This window comes from Anabrus simplex, chromosome 1 (assembly GCF_040414725.1).
Source record: "Anabrus simplex isolate iqAnaSimp1 chromosome 1, ASM4041472v1, whole genome shotgun sequence".
NCBI classification, from domain to species: Eukaryota; Metazoa; Arthropoda; class Insecta; order Orthoptera; family Tettigoniidae; genus Anabrus; species Anabrus simplex.
This window is the reverse complement of record NC_090265.1, coordinates 1511407720-1511428610: the sequence shown is the minus strand read 5'-3', so window position 1 is coordinate 1511428610 and position 20891 is coordinate 1511407720. Positions and strand designations below refer to the sequence as shown.

At 40.7% G+C, this 20891-nt stretch overlaps 1 protein-coding gene across 1 annotated transcript in view; it reads right to left on the bottom strand.

The window, feature by feature from the left end:
- Positions 1-20891, bottom strand: part of Cad89D (cadherin-89D) — a 273325-nt gene that overhangs the window by 234569 nt on the left and 17865 nt on the right. The window contains exon 3 of the mRNA XM_068226160.1: positions 19919-20031. Coding sequence (XP_068082261.1) covers positions 19919-20031 — 113 coding nt within the window. The remainder of the gene's footprint in view (positions 1-19918; positions 20032-20891) is intronic.

Genomic DNA, 20891 nt, shown 5'->3' with positions numbered 1-20891 from the left:
ATAAAGAAGTCCAAAGTATGCGCCGGTATTATGAGTGCAATGAAGTATGCACATAATGTTACTCCTCTCCTGAAAAGTATAGGAATTGTGAGTTACGACTCTTTACCTCTGGCGGACTTGTAGCTAGGTGCAGCCCTTGTACGGCAGACCCTCCGGTGAATGTGGGTGATTCTACCGTGTGTGAGAAACTTTGCGTTACTGTGTCTGTGTGTTTATGCTGCAGAGATGTTGGGTCCTCGAGCGAAGGGAATAAAATACTTAAGATTAATACCTGTGACCCGAACGGGAATCGAACCCGGAGTCCTCTGAACCGAAGACCAGTACTCTGACCATTCAGTCAACGAGTCTGACTTTTAAACAGATTAAATGAATCTTTATTGCAATTCTGAACGCAATTTCCATCGGTTCTCTGTAACTACTTATAATCACCGTAAATCATATTGACGTAGTTTAAGTATACTCATTTAATCATATACACAATATGATCAAGTTGATTACGAATTAATATAATTTTTAGAGAACACGTGCACAGAAGTGGTTAAACAGCATACTTGAAAGGGAACCTCGTATGTTTATCCACGCGTTAATGGGTAATGCTGTACTTGGAAGGGAATGTGCTCTGACAAGAGAACAAGTTGGAGTAGGAAGCGCAAGTGAAGTACGAGGCGAGACAGAGCGGAAAGCGGAACTGAAACACGCGCATCAACAATTATACACGCCGGGTCACCGTCCGCAATGAGCTTCCCGCTCCTCAGGACTAGGACCACCATATCACCATCTTCCTATACAGTCTCATCGTGTAGTGAATTTTTCAGCAGAAGCATGTATGACTGACTTTTTTATCTTCTGATACATGGGAGTAATTCAGACGGTAGAGCGGATTCGATCACAGAGCAATTCATTTATGTTAGAAGGTGTCAAAACATGGCAATCTCGCGTCGGCAGATTTAACAAAATTCCGACACCTCGAGGTCTTCCTTCTCAGATCATCATACTTTGTAGGGAGAGGAATTATGGAAATAATTTACCAAAGGAGATGTTTGATGAATTTCCATTCCGTGGTTGGTTTCCCATTTTCACACCTGGCAAATGCTGGGGATGTATTTTAATTAAGGCAATGGCCGCTTCCTTCCCACTCCTAGTCCTTTTACTATCCCATTGTCCTCATCTGTTTCGATGCAACGTGAGGCAAATTGTTGGTGGTTGAATGATATTCCAACTTCTTTGAAATCATTTGAGAAAAGACTAGGTAAACAACCGAGAGGAAATCTGCCACTAAGGTGACAGCCCTAAGTGCAGATCAGTGGTGACTGACAGATTGATTCATTCATTGATTGATACAATATTTTTTTTTGCTAGTGGCTTTACGTCGCACCGACACAGATAGGTCTTATGGCGACAATGGGATAGGAAAGGCCTAGGAGTTGGAAGGTAGCGGCCGTGGCCTTAATTACGGTACAGCTCCAGCATTTGCCTGGTGCGAAAATGGGAAATCACGGAAAACCATCTTCAGGGCTGCCGACAGTGGGATTCGAATTCACTATCTCCCGGATGCAAGCTCACATCCGCGCGCCCCAAAACGCACGGCCAACTCGCCCGGTGAGATACAATATTATGAACACCACTGAGATACTTACGGTGTAAGATATGAAAATATATGAAATTTGAAACTGAATGTCACGCCTTCTAGTTGTGCCTGAACCTCCTGACAGGATGGTTCATATGTGAAGAAACCATACTTCTTAAACAATGATTTCCCACGAAGTGTTCTACTGCGTTCTATTAATGGTTACTTCCGGAGAAGCTATCCTATAAATTCAATATATTGTTTATTTCATTCACCAATACAGTTCACCAATCCACTGGTATAAGCTGTCAGGGCACGTTGATGTACTGGATCCCTAACCATATGCCAAACAAACAAACAAACAAACAAACAAACAAACAAACAAACAAACAAACAAACAAACAAACAAACAAACAAACAAACAAACAAACAAACAAACAAACAAACAAACAAACAAACAAACAAACAAACAAACAAACAAACAAACAAACAAACAAACAAACAAACAAACAAACAAACAAACAAACAAACAAACAAACAAACAAACAAACAAACAAACAAACAAACAAACAAACAAACAAACAAACAAACAAACAAACAAACAAACAAACAAACAAACAAACAAACAAACAAACAAACAAACAAACAAACAAACAAACAAACAAACAAACAAACAAACAAACAAACAAACAAACAAACAAACAAACAAACAAACAAACAAACAAACAAACAAACAAACAAACAAACAAACAAACAAACAAACAAACAAACAAACAAACAAACAAACAAACAAACAAACAAACAAACAAACAAACAAACAAACAAACAAACAAACAAACAAACAAACAAACAAACAAACAAACAAACAAACAAACAAACAAACAAACAAACAAACAAACAAACAAACAAACAAACAAACAAACAAACAAACAAACAAACAAACAAACAAACAAACAAACAAACAAACAAACAAAGAAACAAACAAACAAACAAACAAACAAACAAACAAACAAACAAACAAACAAACAAACAAACAAACAAACAAACAAACAAACAAACAAACAAACAAACAAACAAACAAACAAACAAACAAACAAACAAACAAACAAACAAACAAACAAACAAACAAACAAACAAACAAACAAACAAACAAACAAACAAACAAACAAACAAACAAACAAACAAACAAACAAACAAACAAACAAACAAACAAACAAACAAACAATAATACTTGAAGAGTTCACTGGTAAGCCTCGTAAAAGTTATAATTTTGTGTTAAATGTATGAACGCGTCAGAAGTTGAACACGTTTTCATTTGGAATTATTATCCGAGGGTCACAAGAGTTTAGTGAAAATATACATGGGAAATGTACAAAATTGTACAGAAAATGTTCACAGCTCTCTTGTAAAACTGTTCGTAACTTACTGTCCTTGCATATGTAGTTAATTGTATGAACTATAATTGTTGAATATTTGTTTGCAAGTTTTTGAAAAATTCCTCCGTTGCTCAGGCGGCAGCACGCCGGCCTCTCACCTTTGGGTCCCGTGGTTCAAATTCCGGTTACTCTATTGTGATATTTGTGATGGACAAAGCGGAGGCGGGACAGGTTTTTCTCCGGGTATTCCGGTTTTCCCTGTCATCTTTCATTCCAGCAACACTCTCCAATATAATTTCATTTCATCTCTCAGTCATTAATCATTGCTCCAGAGGAGTGCGACAGGCTTCGGCAGCCGGCACAGTTCCTATGCTTGCCGCTAGATGGGGGATTCATCCATTCATTCATTTATTTCCATTCCTGACCCGTTCGAATGACTGGAAACAGGGTGTGGATTTTTATTTTCTCAAGAATATGAAATCGGTTCAATTACACTTTAGCCAACCACATATGAGGGCTGATTCAGCAGTCATAGGAACTACTTTTGTTTCTCTCGAAATGGATCCAACATGGAAAATGTACTAATTACATTTGAAAACATATAAGGTATTTTTAAAGGTGACATAACATACTATGGTAAGGGTGCAGAAATCTCTGGTCAAATTTTGAGATAATTGTTTTGTTTGTTTTATTATAAAAAACTGCATACAATAATTTCAAAGTATCCTACAAGATGTTTAACATCCTAGGTTGCCTATGGTGCTTTTACATCGATGAGGAAGACGGAAAATACCATGAGATGCATGAGATTAGTCAATGTGTGCTACCTCACGTCGAAATGTTTATACAATGTCTAGTTTATTGACAAAGCGTTTGCCACGCAATATATTATTCACTTCAGGAATAAGATCTAAGTCACACGGATTAAGATATACGGACGCTGTTTGACTTTGGTACCTTCCATTATGCACCACTGTAATCGGGCAACGGACCTAGACCGTGGGGTCGACTCAAGTTAAATTAGGAAACTCGAAGTACAGTAGTATCATCAGCTGGATGAGTGGGCGTCTATTTGACTGCTACAATTTTTTTAAACGACATATTTTACCACACAGGCAGTGGATATGTCCTATCAAACAAGAAACACGGGCTGAAGTTACTGATAAAATTAATATGGACGATCATGGTACATTTCCCACAACATAGTGTATCATTTCTTTTGCGTTGCAAAGTGAACAGCATGTAGTAAACAAGCAGCTTTCGCATATCTCGTCATAGCGAATTCTCATTTCGAGTAACCGTTCATAATTTATAGGTGCTATAAAGGCAAGTGAAGCACAGCTCTTGGTGAGGTGGGACCGTTATTTGTACAAACATGCGCAACCGCAGCGAAAATTGATGCAGGTATTTAACGGCCTTCGCAACTATGCTGTTGCCTTACTTTGTTATTTTACATCATTATAGGTACTTATTTCGAATGACCCTCCAGAATTTCTCGCAGAGAGGTCAATGACTGCGTTTAAATATGGGAACGGGAAACAATACAGCAGAACCTTACACTCCAGCAGCCTAATTACAGGCTGGGTATGAAGTAATATCGAGGCGTAGTTCTTCAATCTAACCTATTTTCCTGTGTGTGTTTCAATGGAACCAGTCCCATGGGGTACGAATGGTGAGCTCGATTCTTACTTGGAGGTCTTGGGATCTCTTTCCGAGTTGTCCAATAATTTTAATCTTGAACCAAGGGCTGGAATATGGTTGAATAAAACCAACTGTAGAGCTGTCTGATATGAGGGGGAGCGGAATCAGCTAAGATAGTTACGATATATGCGGTTGATCAACACGTCGCTCTTATCACGTGATACTTCAATATCTGCAAGCCATGTGACTGGGTAATAGCCACAGTGTTTGGTTTGTTTTTATTTCAATAATTCTGTACGCTCTTAAAGCAACCGTGTTGAAGTAACGAAACATTTTCTGTCTTGAAGAAAGGTAAGGTAAGGGCTGTTTTATCTTTGTATCATAAGACCTCCGCAATCATCCATCACCAACATATAAACACTAGAAGATATAGATAATGATTGTTATCAAAGCTTTTTGTCGTTTGGTATAACTTCAATTTTCTTTTGCGTGTATATAGCAAGTGCAGTCAACGTAATAGGATAGAACAGTAGCTTCTCACCAGTGTAGCCTTTGTTAGATTCTCAAAAATTAAACTGTTCGTACCGTGATCACACCCAAGCTAATTTCAGATTTAAGTGGACCAGAACCACAGGGCAGTGAATTTTCATTTTATAAATCCCATGTTTTTTGAACGGGATTCGAACAGCAACTATCTGAAGTCGGTGATGAGATTATTGCATTGGGCTATCACATCCTTAATTCAATGGCCGGCTTTGCCTCACATTTAAAATTAGTGCTAGAACAGAGTGCATTATAACACGAAGGAGCAGAGAAGCAAAGCAAAAAAAGCAAAAGTCACCTTCGTACAGGCCATGAAGGCTCTTGGAGGAGTGGAAGGTAAAGGCTTCACGTGTTGGGGTAGAGTGGTTAGCTCTACGCTCGGCCGCCTTTGCCCCCAGGAATTAACCAGGTACTCATTTTTGGTGTAGGCTGAGTGAACCTCAGGACCATATGCACCTCCGGAAGTGGAAATCTCGTTTCTTAAATTTTACGACTTTCTGACGGGGATTCGAACCCACGTCCTTCCGGGCGAACCGAGCACGCCTTTACCGCCTCGGCCAGGCAGCCCCTAAGGAGTAGAGAAACTGGTTAAAATTCCACTCTCGGATACCTGATAAATCACTTTCCGAGGTCCCACCCTCCTCCTTCCTCCTCGTCCACAAAATACGTGACAATTGAACTACACAACACAGATTCAAGCAATAGTTTGGCCTTTAGCCGACCTCAGTGGTACAGTCTGCTATTCATTGCCATCTTGTCTCAAGATTATTGGTTTAATAATGATAATAACCTCACTGGCTTTATGTCCCACTAACTAGGCGCTGGCCTTCTGACCACAACTTGTCAGGTTCGATCCTGCGTCAGTCCGGTGGTATTTGAAGGTGCTGAAATACGTCAGCCTCGTACCGGCAGATTTACTGGCACGTAAAAGAACTCCTGCGGGACAAAATTCCGGCACCTCCGTGTCTCCGGGAACCGTAACAGTAGTTAGTAGGACGTAAAGTAATTATTATTATATTTCATTATATATAATTCACAATTTTACAATTGGGTTTATGAACTTCTTCGGTACAATGGACATGGAAGAAGTACTATTTGGTACATACGCACATATGCTTCATACATATTGGTATATACTTAACATTGTTGACAAATAGACTTGTCAGATATTTATGAGATATTTACTAGATATATACGGCCAAAATTATTAGTGGACGATTTTCATTACTCCTCTGTGTATGGTGGATGGTTCATGCCGATAAACGTTCTTACTATATGGCAAGTGGCCAGGATTGCTGCTTTTTGTAATTCTCTGTAAGTGAGAGGGTGGAGATTAAGGGCTTCAATGCTCCTGTGTAGTGTCTTTGGTATAATACCATTACATCCAATCACTACTGGAATTATGATAACATTGTTGAGTTTCCACATGGTTTTTATTATTATTATTATTATTATTATTATTATTATTATTATTATTATTATTATTATTCACTTAAGTTATTTTATTCTACATTCTTTGTACAACGATATAACACTAAAACCTAAGACTAATTTCAAAGAGCATGAGTCGAAAGATCTTCCGGCACCCAACATTGAAACATATTACTAGACTGGGAACTAGTGTAGTAGTCCACGGCTAAATGAGTAGTTCCTGTTCGGAAGTAAAATAACATCCGTAGTTTTGTAGGCTGGGACAAGAAAAGGAGGACAAAGCTTTCTTGCAAATTCATAGCAAATTTCATCTGATATTTCACTGAAATAAATCACTAGATTATATGGTAAAGTAAACCATTATTTGAATTCAACTTTCGAATAGCCCTACAACGATTAATAGGAAAGAAAAGCATGGCTTTATCTATAGTCCATCTCAAATGGGCAACTGCTTCCGTAGTGGTCGTTTTAAACGTAAAATTACTTTGGCCTGGTGCAAGTGATGTTTATTGCAGTGAAATTCTCTGCGGAGTACAACGATTTGAGCGGGTGGAACACCGCGATTATATATCAGCCGCTTCATGGACACATCTGAGTAAACTCTTAAGGCCATACATCTTCCCATTTGTCACGGACTATAGATGGTACAACTTTGGTATGATATTTATCTGATTCCTTCCACTGCACTCAGTGTTATGATGTTAATACCCTGTGCTAAAAATTTGAAAGAAGAGAGATTAAAAAAATAGTAAATGGAAGATGTCATCTTGTTTTAAATAATCACCGTTATCCGTAATGTAATTATATCAGACTGTAATCACAGAATCATTAGTGGACTAACGCATTATAGAGGCTCAAAGAAACAGCCCAGCTGATGAAAGAAAATGTCGACGGAACTTAAATAGCAGTTAGTAAGCACGCGAAGAGGAACCTCAACACGCTACGGATTATATCCTGTAAGCATAAAACGTTGTGTTTGAAGATATTACAGAAATAGACAATATTTCAAAATACGATAACTTTCTGCCGAACATATACGTCACCTGATCAGCTCTGAATCAACCGAGGAGTAAACTTTATAAACTTTCTGAAGGCGAAATACAACATTGTTTATATCTGTGAAGATATCAAGCCAGAAGCTGGTTGGATCTGCAAATAGGCAAATAGCACCAGCGAAGGTTATGTAGTTATATGGAAATCACGAAAACTGTTAGCAAGATGAGAAGTGAGGTAATTTTCCATTGGTTTCCTCACTGAGCCATAAAGTATTATTGCAGCACGACTCTACAATAACACCTTTCAAATCACACCATCCACGCGCACTACTCGTGCTTTGAATATCGCTTACTCAGCACCACCCATACCTTAGTAGCTTCCATATTGCCAAAACCATATATGACATTTCAGAGGATGCAACATTTTGTTATAGTATATGCCAAGAGGCACATTAAAATACTGTTTCTGTCAAGAAATAGTCTAAAGCAGGCATTAGTTGTTATCAACAAAATATTTTTCACCTATTTCCAAATCGCCTGATTGTGAGATTGGAATTTTCAGGTTTTTTTGAGAAGTCCTTGGTTAATTATGGAGCATTTTCGGGTTTCTGTGGGCATATCAAGAACTAATCGTATGAAGTATCCAGGTCGCCTTATGACGTGTGCGACCCAACATACCCTTTTTAGAGCTGGGCATGTTTATCAACAGTTACGACGTAAGTACAGCTGTTTACCAGGTGGTATAGTAAAAAAAAATTGTCCAAGATGTATTTTGGCGTTCTCTTTTCATTAATTTATACCAGGTTGTGACCAAGACATCGATATTGTATTCTTCCCAAATATTGAGAAAACTATCCTTTTTCGCAGGAAGTGAGTAAGGAGATATTGTGTTTGAGAGGGCCATTTAAATTATATGATTATTTTATATTATATCGACTAAATATCGCCAGTTGGTCCTTTTAACAAGTGCTGCTGTCGTCAATCGGTGTTTTTTTTAAGTAAAACTGGGCATTAGAGATTTATATTAATTTTCTTTTCAGAAATGGCCTTTACCTTGAAATCCCCCCTAATGTACTCATCATCACATCTATACAATTACATATCATCATTTTAATTTCTATCATCTAGAATTTCTTTATTTACGTTATGGTTTAACGTCGCACTAATACATAGAAAGTTTTGGTAACGAAAAGAGGGAAAGCGCCAGACTTGTGAAGGTAGCAGCTATGGTCTTAGAAAAGGTACAACCTGATATTTTGTCTCGCGTGAAAACCGGAAACGACGGAAAAGCATCTTCAGGGCAACCGGCAGTGGGGTTCGAACCGACCTCTCCCCAATGCAAGAACATAGCTACGTGACCCGAATCGAGCAACCAACACGATTAGTGCATTGATTTTCTTCACCAATTGATTCTCAGAGGGTATATATTTCAAGACTATAGGCACTTCCTTCCTAGACCATTCAGTAAGGATGTACTCCCTACTCATACACAACTTAAAAAGACAATTTGTGACAAAATTCAAACAAATTGTAAGCCCACAGGGTTAATGACCACGATGTCACGAACCCAAGCCTCGCCTAGTATGCTCAAGTTTACCTAATAGAATGCCATCGCCATCGGTTGCCATTTACGAACCGTCGTACTCGATTTACTGGCACATTTCAGAACCCGATTTTGGGACAATTTTCCAGCACTTTCGTGTCTCTTAAAATGAATAGCACTTGCAGAGTTGATAAAATATTTTATTATTATTATTATTATTATTATTATTATTATTATTATTATCATATACCTTCCTAGGAACACTGATGTTATATTTTTACCCTTCATCCCAACCGCTAGCATAAGTGTAAGATTATTGTACTATCTTAACTATACGGGTGGTAGACTATACACTCTTGCCAACGTGCTGAGTCACACACACTCCGACGCTATCGTCACTTTACAACCACCGGGCTACGCGTCACAGTAAACAGTACTTAAAAGCTACAAGCTAAAGTACATATTTACATAACTAGCAAGGCAAACAATAGAAGTGAACACAGCTCCTATATCCTACAACGGTAATGGATGCTAAAAATTATAATCGTCCGATTGCGGACATTTTGACAGTGCGTATCGCAGGTTTTAAATTCCTGATTCAGTAAATATAATATAATCTGAATTCTCTCACAAAAATGGATTTACAGTAGATTTAAACATAGTACCTGGTCGAAGTGGTAAAGGCGTGTTCTGTTCGCTCGGAAGGACGTGGGTTCGAATCCCCGTCAGGACGTCATTTCCACTTCCTGAGACGCACATGGCCCAGAGGCTCACTCAGCCTATACCAAAAATGAGTACCAGGTTAATTTCTGGGGGTAAAGGTGGCCGGGCGTAGAGCCAGCCACCCTAAACCATCAAGTGCCGAGGTTACGGGTAGTGGAAGCCTTTACCATCCACCTCTCCAAGGGCCTTCATGGCTTGTACGGAGATGACTTCACTTTTCCTTTTTTACCATTTTGATAAAGATTCCGTCGAGAATAGGAAAATAAAGGACACTTGTAGTGAATTCACCAGTTTTACATGGATTGCGAATCTCTAGGGTTTGACTTTACATTTTTTAAATTTGACATGCATTGGCCGGGATTCAAATCACGTCTGCCGCTGTGAGGGGTCAATGACTATGCCACTCGGCTATTGTATTCCTCTGTATAAAGGTAAATTTCGGATAAAATTGTCAAACTTCTTTTTTAGAATTGGATTTATGTCGCACCGACACAGATGGATCTTATAGCGACGTCGGGATAGGAAAGAGCTAGGAGTGGGAAGGAAGCGGTCATCGCCTTAATGAAGATACAGTCCCAACATTTACCTGGTGTGAAAATCGGAAACCATGGAAAACCATCTTCAGGGCTGCCGACGGTGGGGTTCTAACTCATTATCTCCCGAATGCAAGCTCACAGCTGCGCGCCCCCAACCGCACGGTCAACTCACTCGGTAAAGAAACGTTTAATTCAATATTAGAGGTGTATTAATCGTCGCCATAGTTTCCTGTCCAGTTGACCAGGCTTCGAGGAAATGTTCGACGATGGAGGATTTAACCCTGTGTCCCCGGATAACGGACATGTTCCACCACAATGATCTACAACCCGTAATCGTACGTTGGAACTTTTTCTACGTATGTTTGCTGTAAGAATTGTGTGTTGACAGCACCGTTTAATCTTTCTGCATTTCTTGGGTAATAGCACGATTGTCAAGTTACAGTCGATGATCTTTGGAATGAATTTTTCCATTCAAGACGAAGAGTTACTAGACGGAACTCACAAAATAACAAGCGACGTGCTTAGAGCAGACCTAATAACAGACACAACATGACGAAGAAAAATCCACCTCTTTTACAACCTTATTTTATTAAACTAGGCCTTCATCGAGTTGTTTGCTTTGGAACGTGCTATACACAGTAAAAGTAAACAAGAAAAGCATGACGAGGTCAACAACGTTTTCTCAGCATTGATGTGGGAGGAGTTCCTCGTTAGTAGCTGGGGTCCAAAGCTCCTTACATGGAGCAACAACAACAACAACCAATATACAGCACGTACGGAACGAAACAAATCACTAATAAATAATGTTATTTGTTTTACGTCCCACTAACTACATTTTCACGGTTTTCGGAGACATCGAGGTGCCTGAATTTAGTCCATCAGGAGTTCTTTTACGTGCCAGTAAATCTATAGACACGAGGCTGACGTATTTGAGCATCTTCAAATACCATTGGACTGAGCCAAGATCGAAACTGCCACGTTGCGGTTAGCAGGCCAGCGCCTCAACCGTCTGAGCCACTCAGCCTAGCAAGTAAATTACTCGTTTGTCAACTGAAGGTTACTTAACAGTTAACTTATTTACAGGCAGGAGTTGTTTGCTCATTGACATAATGATATCGTGTACGTCCAGTGCACGAGGTTCCAGCAGCTGTAGCGTGAGAAGTTGCCACATACATAATGAATATACTTGGCAGGTTCGATCCTGGCTCAGTACGGTGTTATTTGAAGATGCTTAAATACGTCAGTCTCGTGTCGGTAGATTTACTGGCATGTAAAATAACTTCCGCGGAAAAAAAAATCCGGCACCTCGGAGTTTCCGAAAACCGCCAAGAAAGTAGTTAGTGGGACGTAACAAAAAATAATTTTTTTTTTGCTCGTTGCTTTACGTCGCACCGACACAGATAGGTCTTTTAATTAAGGTACAGCCCCAGCATTTGCCTGGTGTGAAAATGGGAAACTACGGAAAACCATTTTCAAGGCTGCCGACAGTTGGGTTCGAACCTACTATCTCCAGAATACTGGATACTGGCCGGATTTAAGCGATGCAGCTATCGAGCTCGGTACAAATAAAATTATTGTTACTCTAAGATAGAGAAGATCATGGGCACAATGCGTAAAGGCAGAGTTCGCTTCTACGGTCATACACGACGGATGATCGACTCTCGATGGACGAGACGTTATCTTCAGTATATTTGACTCAAAACCTAAAACGGCAATGCCATGGTACGTTAATGTCAAGAAAGATCTTAAAGAACTGGGCATAACAAGCAAAAACTACACAAGACCGAAATCTTTTCAGAGCAGCCATCAAGACTTTTGGGACTTTCTGGGATGGAAAACGGGCAACTGGTGCGAAATGGACGGAATGACGTCGTGCTAAACACAGTGAGCTAATGAAAACGATGTGGATCAAGGGAAAAATGAACAAATGCCAGAATGTAAAGTGAGGCTTATCGTGGTCCCTAGTTGGCCGATTAGCGAAGTTGAATGAATGAAGTCCGCCTCTGTGGTGTAGTGGTTAGCGTGATTAGCTGCCACCCCCGGAGGTCCGGGTTCGATTCCCGGCTCTGCCACGAAAATTTGAAAAGTGGTACGAGGGCTGGAACGGGGTCCACTCAGCCTCGGGTGGTCAACTGCGTAGAGGTGGGTTCGATTCCCACCTCAGCCATCCTCGAAGTGGTTTTCCGTCGTTTCCCACTTCTCCTCCAGGCGAATGCCGGGATGGTACCTAACTTAAGGCCACGGCCGCTTCCTTCCCTCTCCCTTGTCTATCCCTTCCAATCTTCCCATCCCTCCACAAGGCCCCTGTTCAGCATAGCAGGTGAGGCCGCCTGGGCGAGGTACTGGTCATTCTCCCCAGTTGTATCCCCCGACCAAGAGTCTGAAGCTCCAGGACACTGCCCTTGAGGCGGTAGAGGTGGGATCCCTCGCTGAGTCCGAGGGAAAAACCGAACCTGGAGGGTAAACAGATGATGATGATGATGATGAATGAATGAATGAATGAATGAATGAATTATTGTTATTATTATAATACATTTACTTGTGTGTATTATTGCGTAATGGTTTCTCTTCGGTCCAACAAATAATAGCAGATTTCAAGAAGGGAGCTGAATTATTCACACAAGGCAAACACCGAATAATACTGTTATATAAATGCGTATTTCAAAATAGGTAAGGTAAGGGTTATTCTGCCCGAAGGCAGGTCCGAACCTCCACAGAGGTGTTCCTGAGCCGGAGTTTGCGTGCGGTAGGGTGGCCAGTTCCTTTCCGCTCCTCCATTCTCTTACCCCCCACCAACAGCGCATGGCAACCCCTCCAACTCCTGACCACGCCCAATGTTGCTTAACTTCGGAGATCTCACGTGATCCGATGTTTCAACACGGCTACGGCCGTTGGCTATATCAAAGTAAAGGCAGAAATATATAACATTAAATTGAGTGAGGGAGGGAGAGAATGCGTGTGTATTTTCTTAATTCCTCATTAAACCTAAAAACCGATTTAAGTACGCAATCATTTATTATCACATTTGCTTGGGTAAGGGATGCTGCATTATTGATACTTACATTGAGGTTAGTTTGTTGATGATTATGTTTTGTGATTTCAATTTGTACCTAGTTAAGTTGGCAGTAGTGATGAGCCATTAAAAACAGGAGAATAGGAGAGGATATTTGCTTTTTAGTATATAGCCTTACGTGAGGATTAGTATAATATCTGTGAATAAGACAAATATAGTTTAGAGTATAAATCACACCTGTGTAGAAGCTTACAGTAGAAATTATCCTGTGTTGTTCATCAGTCCGATAACACATATTTACATGCGTCGTAGTCTGCGATATGCGGAATATGCATGCTATGGTCCAATGCGTGCTGTTTTAATTTCATATAATTTGCAAAAGTAGATAATATATTTCAGTAATTTGTTACCATTATCCCATGACGTCCATCCATACACATTTGCATGGCCTGGCCAACACACTCACACACAAAAAAAAAAGAAAAATCACGCTTTTACAGATTAGCGTTACCATAGAAACAATACTACGCATTAGCATGATAATTCCCAAAGCTGACTGGCACACCATTCAGCTATCGGAATACGGCTAGATGTTTGAAAGCAAATGACTCTTTCTGAAATCAACAGGTTCTAAACAGCTTTGCACACAACGGTCACCAGAACAGATCCTCTTTCCCCACATTTTTGTTTGTTTACAATATGCTGTACGTCGCACCGACACAGGTAGATGATATGGCGACGATGGGATAGGCAAGGGTTAACAGTGAAAAGGAAGCGGCCGTCGCCTTCATTAACCGTAGCACTTGCATGCTGTGAAAATGGGACACTACGGAAAACCTTCTTCAGGACTGCCGACAATGGGGTTCGAACCTACTAGTTCCCGAATACAAGATGATAGCTACGTGACCCACTTGCTCGGTAGTCGGTTTGAGTCCCGTTGATGAAAAAAAAACTTGCCATCAGAATAGGAGTGGTGATGGTATATAACTTCTAATCACTAGATTGCATACCAAAAGCCTCGATTCAATTCCACACCTCTCCACAATGTTCTAATTTTCACAAATACTATTGCTGTGGTATAGTGGTTAGTGTGATTAGCTGCTACCCCTGGAGATCCGGATTCGATTTCCGGCTCTGTCACGAAATTTTAAAAGTGATACGAGGGCTGGAACGGGGTCCACTCAGCCTCGGAAGGTCAACTGAGTAGAGAGGGCTTCCAGCCCTTCCTCAGCCATCCTCGAAGTGGCTTTACGTGGTTTCCCATTTCTCCTCCAAGCAAATACAGGGATGGTACATACCTTACGGTCACGGCCGCTTCCTTATCTCTTCCTTGTCTATCCTTTCCGATCTTCCCATCCCCCTCCCCATAAAGCCCCTGTTCAGCATAGCAGGCACGGGCGCCTCGTCGAGGTACTGTTCCTCCTTCCCAGTTGTATCCCCCGACCCAAAGTATCATGCTCCAGTACACTGCCTTTAAGGCAGTAGAGGTGGGATCCCTCGTTGAGTCCGAGGGAAAAACAACCCTGGAGGGTAAACGGATTAAGAAAGAAAGAAAGAAAGAAAGAAAGAAAGAAAGAAAGAAAGAAATACAAAGGAACGTGAGAAAGTGGTTTAATTATTCTGAAATGATGATACTTAATATAAAACTGAAACACAAAGAGTTTTGGCTGGCACCGCAAATTACTGCGTGAAAATTCCTACACCCATGACGTTTGGTTTTTCTTTAGGTATATGAATAGGTATCTGTGGTTTTAGTTGTCATGTAAGCATCAATCATGGTTTATATGCTAATTGGATTTATTTCAAGTTACATGTGATACCGTATGTAATAACTAAGTTCATTCAAACCGTTTCATTGAACTATATTGCCATGGTGCTAACCTATCATCAGTCAACCAATCAACTCAACGTAGACCAAGTCTCTGCTCCTTTGTCTAAAAGTGGTAATATGAACGTGTAGGTTGGTATGGGCAACAATCACTGAAGAGATTTTACCATTGTTTACCTCAACGCTCGAAGCAAATTGCTTACGTGTTGAGAGCAGGACACACCATCATCATCTACCAAATTCAACATTCACTGGCGCCACTTCATCAACCTGTGGCAACAAACGTGAGGAAAGACAAACAACAATTTCCTCCCCTCCTCTCGGGATGTGAAAAGCTTACGGAAAGCATCATGCTGAAACGACCGGTCGACGCCAGACGTATTCGGAGAGTCTGGAATTGTAAAGAAGGTGGAGACCTCGCTATCCTTTGAGAGGGCGTATAGAGACAATGTTGAGCTTCAGTTCATTATCATATTACACACATCTGTTACATTAAAACGCACCAACATCATAATGTACTTCCCTGTGACATTAAATTATCTCGTTAGAGAACTTCATTCCTTATCATTCAATATCCCGTCAGATAATGTCATTCGTTAACATTTAATAGCCCCGTTAAAGAAACTCATTCATTACTTGTTAGAAAAGTCAATTCGTTAACATTTGAGAGTCCTTTTAGTGAAAATCATTTGTTACCATTCAATATCGGTCGTCCTGTTAGAGTACTTCTTTAGCACCGTGTGAGAATTTTGTTTGTTACTACTACTGAAGTGTATCGTTAGCAACGCTTATTCATTTTAATTGAATGCTTCGTTAGAAAATTTCTCACCTTACTCTCTTAAGGGAGTTAATTAATTCTCTCATTAAAATGCCACGTAGTAAATTTCCATTCGTTGCTGTATTATCACATTATGAAATTCATTATTTTCTATTAGTCAACTTACTTTATTACTTCTATGGACGAATATAACAGGGGTTATACATGATGCGGCTATCATACACCCGGTTTTGCCTATAACTATTCTAAATCAATTCTCGTATAAGGTTGGGGTAGTAAATGACACACAGTCCTGGACTGTCTAAGCCTTAAAAATGCTGTTTCATGCACTTTTACAGAATCTACAAAACAAGAGTTACCCATAAAGAGAGATTGGCACGAGAGATATAAAGCTAATATCCTCTTTCTCCTAAAAATATTAATGGTATCAATAATTCTCAGGTAGTGACCATCTGAGTCGGAACAACGGAACAACTGGTTGCACGAATAAAATGTAAAATATTTACATCAAAAACTGCGGTTCCATACTTTCCTAATTTCCAAACTACGAAATATAGTATGAAAACCCTCTTCAGGAGCTGTTAGTTAACCAGTATAGGTACTGTAACGACAAAGTTATGAGATAGATTTCATATATTGCGGCAAGTACAACGGGGAAGTAACAGAAGCCCTATTATTTGAATTTCTAGCCCTCTTGAACGTTGAGAAGAACGTTCATTCTCCAGCTAAAGAACATAGCATATATGGCCCATACAGCTTAATGAAAGTCTTGGCCTGCGGGAGTGTCACGTGATCAGCGACACGACTCTTCAGACGTATTGCTTGGCTCTCATGACAGGACTGACTGTCTCCTCAGTTGACTCCACACACAATCACCAATCCAGTCCATAGACCTGGTTCTTTTACACCTTAGAGTATTCGAGAATCGAACCAGGGGACTCGGAGTAATAGGTAGGCACTTCTTTCGGACTGTCTTAGAAAACATAACTTGCGTCTTAGTTAATATCACTGTTCTAAGGAATGAACTAAGGCAGGGCCTCTCAGGGTGCATGCGCGTGGTGCATGCACTGTGCACGGTGCAAAAGACAACTTGGCTTGGTTGACCAGAGTGCAGACACCCCACTCCTCGATTTGGAGCAATAGCGCTTACTCTCTCTTTCCTCACACCTGTCTCGCTCGCTCTGCCTGTCTCCCTCTGCCCCACTTGCGCCGTAGCGCTCCAAATCCGGGCTGACTTGAGCCGAGTGTAGGCGAGTTGAGCCGAGCTTAGCCGAGTAGCCCAGAGACGAAGCGTTGATCCGAGACATGCCGAGCGGCAGCGATGCACAGTGCACGGAGCTGTTGCGCCTCTGTCTGCACGCGTGAGATTTTGGGCGTTTGAGAGGCCCTGAACTAAGGCCTCACTTTAATGCTGTTGTTGGGACAGATTTTAGTTTTAAATCCGCCGGGCTGAGTGGCTGAGACGGTTGAGGCGCTAGCCTGTGACCAGTGGTATTTGAAGGTGCTCAAATACGTCAGCCTCGTATTGGTAGATTTACTGGCACGTAAAAGAACTCCTGCGGGTCTAAATTCCGGCACGTCGGCGTCTCCGAAAATCGTAAAAGTAGTTAGTGGGACGTAAAGCAAATAGCATTATTATTTATTAGTTTCAAATCCTGGATTTGGTTCTAACCCGCATTCAGCTCTATTGTGGTGTCCTTACAGCAGCGCCTCTCGGCTGTTCATTACTGTCTGCGAGCCTCAACTTCAGTCCTGGGGTCAAAGTCGTGGTGCTCCCCATGTGCAGTTGCGGCTGACCCGTACAATTATAGTTAATACCCTCTGGTAACGTAATTGCAGTCTATTTCACTTCCACTCTCGTGTGCCATCTGGGATACTTCGACGTTAGGCAATATAATGATCACAAATAGTGAGGTGAAATGTACGGGAATATATTCGCTGTGATCATTTTCTTCAGAGAGGCAAGGAAGGTCAAAACGAAACAGGAACACTGACGAAAAATTGTGATGAAGTAACATGATATTTGATTATAGAAGCTGGTAAACATTGCTACCAAAAGTAGCATTTTTATGGAGTAGAAAGAAAGCGACAGTAACCCCAAGTACAGTCATACCAATACAAGACACCCTATCAGATGTCCATCTGAAGACATGAACGTGGGAACTTACGAAATGTCTCGTCTATGTAATTTGATTTCCATACTGCAAATCCCACGATTAATGATCATAAGTGTTATAAAAGCGCATATTTATTTTTGTTCAGTTATGAACATAGGCTGCCTGGTATCATTTCTTGATGGATAAAGTACTTTTGCATCCATCTCTTGGCACAGGCCAGAGTAAAGTGTAGCTTCCACCGAAGTCCCAGTCAACATCCATGGCTGTGACAATATGGAAGTTGCTGGGGTATGGGTAGTGCTGAGTAATGACATTCAGAGCATGACTAGTGCATCTGAGTGTTATGAAAGGTGCTGCTCATAGGGTTAGTCGTGCTGCAATAGTACTTTCTGACCCAGTGAGGAAAGCAATGGCAAACTACCTCACTCCTCATCTTGCCTAGTACGCCTCATTTTGGTGCTGCCATTGGTTTGGGGGTTTCCTTATAACCGCATAACCTTTGGTGGTGCTATTTGAGGATCCAACCAGCCTCTGGGCTGATGACCTAACAGACAGACAGACAGACAGACAGACAGACAGACAGACAGACAGACAGACAGACAGATGAACATAGGCTAATAATGTTATTGGTTTTACGTCTCATCAGATTAGAGTACAGTGCGTTCGGTGCAATTCTGATAGGTCCTTCTTAAATGAAAAACTACTTACGGTTTTTGGAGACTCCGAGCTACCGGAATTATGACCTGCAGGAATTATTTTACGTATGAGTAAATGTACTGAGGATAGGCTGACGTATTTGTGCACCATCAAATAGCACCGAACTGAGCTGGAACAAAACTATCTCGAGCTCAGAAGGCCAACGCTGAGATACTCAGTGAGGTTACTATGAGGACACCAAAGGAAAGCAAACTATCTTTCAGTTTTCGGTACCGTAAAATAGACTAATAAAAACCCTGACTCCTACATATTGTGCCCGGCTCCATGGCTTTCTGTTTAGCATAATGATCTTCGACCAAGAGGTCCTGGCTTCGATTCCCGGCCAGGTCGGGACTTTCGACTCTCATTTATGAATCCCTCTGGTAAAGGGACTAAGTTTTTGTGTCTTCCTCAACATTAGATTTCATTTAAGTATGGCTCCAATGTCGCAGACGCGCAGGTCACTCTCACAGGCGTCAGCTCGAAAGACCTACATCAGGTCTCTCCGGAGGCCATACGCCATTATTATACTTAAGGATTTATGATCAGGAGCGTTCACGTTTCATCTGAAAAATTACTGGGATTAAAACCAACAGGACTATGGGGAAACTTATTCTGAATATTTATATGATGTTCTCCAGAGTACATCCTGAAGTTAAAACCGCCTGATTTTGATAAGATAGTTGTTGGTGCACATTATAACTGGTTATACTTCTTCTGAAGCCAATATTGCAGCTTAATACATTTTGTTGGTGTTCTGAAAAAGAACGATAAGTTGTGGCGTGGACATGTATTGGCAGTTGTGTTTCTTTTATTAAATCTGAGGAATCTCCACTATCTAGCGAGTGACATGCCGAGAAATTCTTTTCAATGAACTGGAGCTAGCAGTATTGTTATAAATTTATAAATAACATGCACTATAAGTTCATATTCATTATACTGGGTGTTTTTGGAGAAACCTTCAATCATCAATAGTTTCCATTTAGGGCTGCCGCCCAGGTGGAAGATTCCCTATCAATTGCTTACCTAGCTTTGTCTTAAATATTGTCATCGAACTTGGAAATTTACTGAACATTTTTCTTGATAATTTATTCCTATCTCATACTCCTCGTCGTGTAAATAAATACTTGCCCCAATCTGTGCTCTTGAATTCCAACTTTATATTCATATTACGATCTTTCCTACTTTTCAAAGCTCCACTCATGTTTATACTTCTACTTGTATCATTCCACGCCAACTCATCACTGACAGTAGAAACACACAACACAGACGAGCATCTCATCTCCTTACTCCCAGCCCAAGGTTTGCGACATTTTCATAACACTTCTCCTTTGTCGTAAATCACCCAGAAAAGATCGTACTGCTTTCGTTTGAATATTTTCCAGTTCTCGTATCAAGTAGTCCTGGCGAGGGTCCCATACTCTAACTGCGGTCATACGCACTTTCCTTTACACCCTCACTACAACCCTTAAATACTCTTATGTGAAGAGATCTGCAGTCTTTCTTAACAACCTCGTTAATATGATTACCCCAATGAAGATTGTTGGAATGGCGAACTGAATACTATAGCGCACATATTGTAATACTAAACAGGGATGATTACTCTGGTAGTGGACTGTAGTTTGTTTATGAAAGTGATAAGATCGTAGGGCCGAGTTATTCACCAATATTACACCTAATAAAACTTTTATGTAAATTATTTATGATTAACAAAATGCACAAACACCATTTACACCTTAAAGAATAAAACGCCTGGATGGCTCTCGATTAAGTTTGAGGCCACGTGGCCGCGAATGCGTGTCTAGACGACATGTTGTCACTTATCAAGTCTGTCTTGTAGTTGCCGGAAACCAGATGCATTCTGGTCACTCAAACGAGCCGCAGACAAAAGCGCGCTCTGTATACATTTTCTCTGAGGGGATCTAACACCTAGGCACTTACAATGTTCCCGATGAGGTACATTATGGAAGGTAGGAATGAATGTCCGTAGTTCATAATGTGTTTTTTTTAATTTAGCGAATGCTTTGTCTGAGGGAGGAGCTTGAATTACTGTATTAGTGTGATTTTTGTGAGGTAGGTAGTAGCCTCCTCTGATCTTCGACAT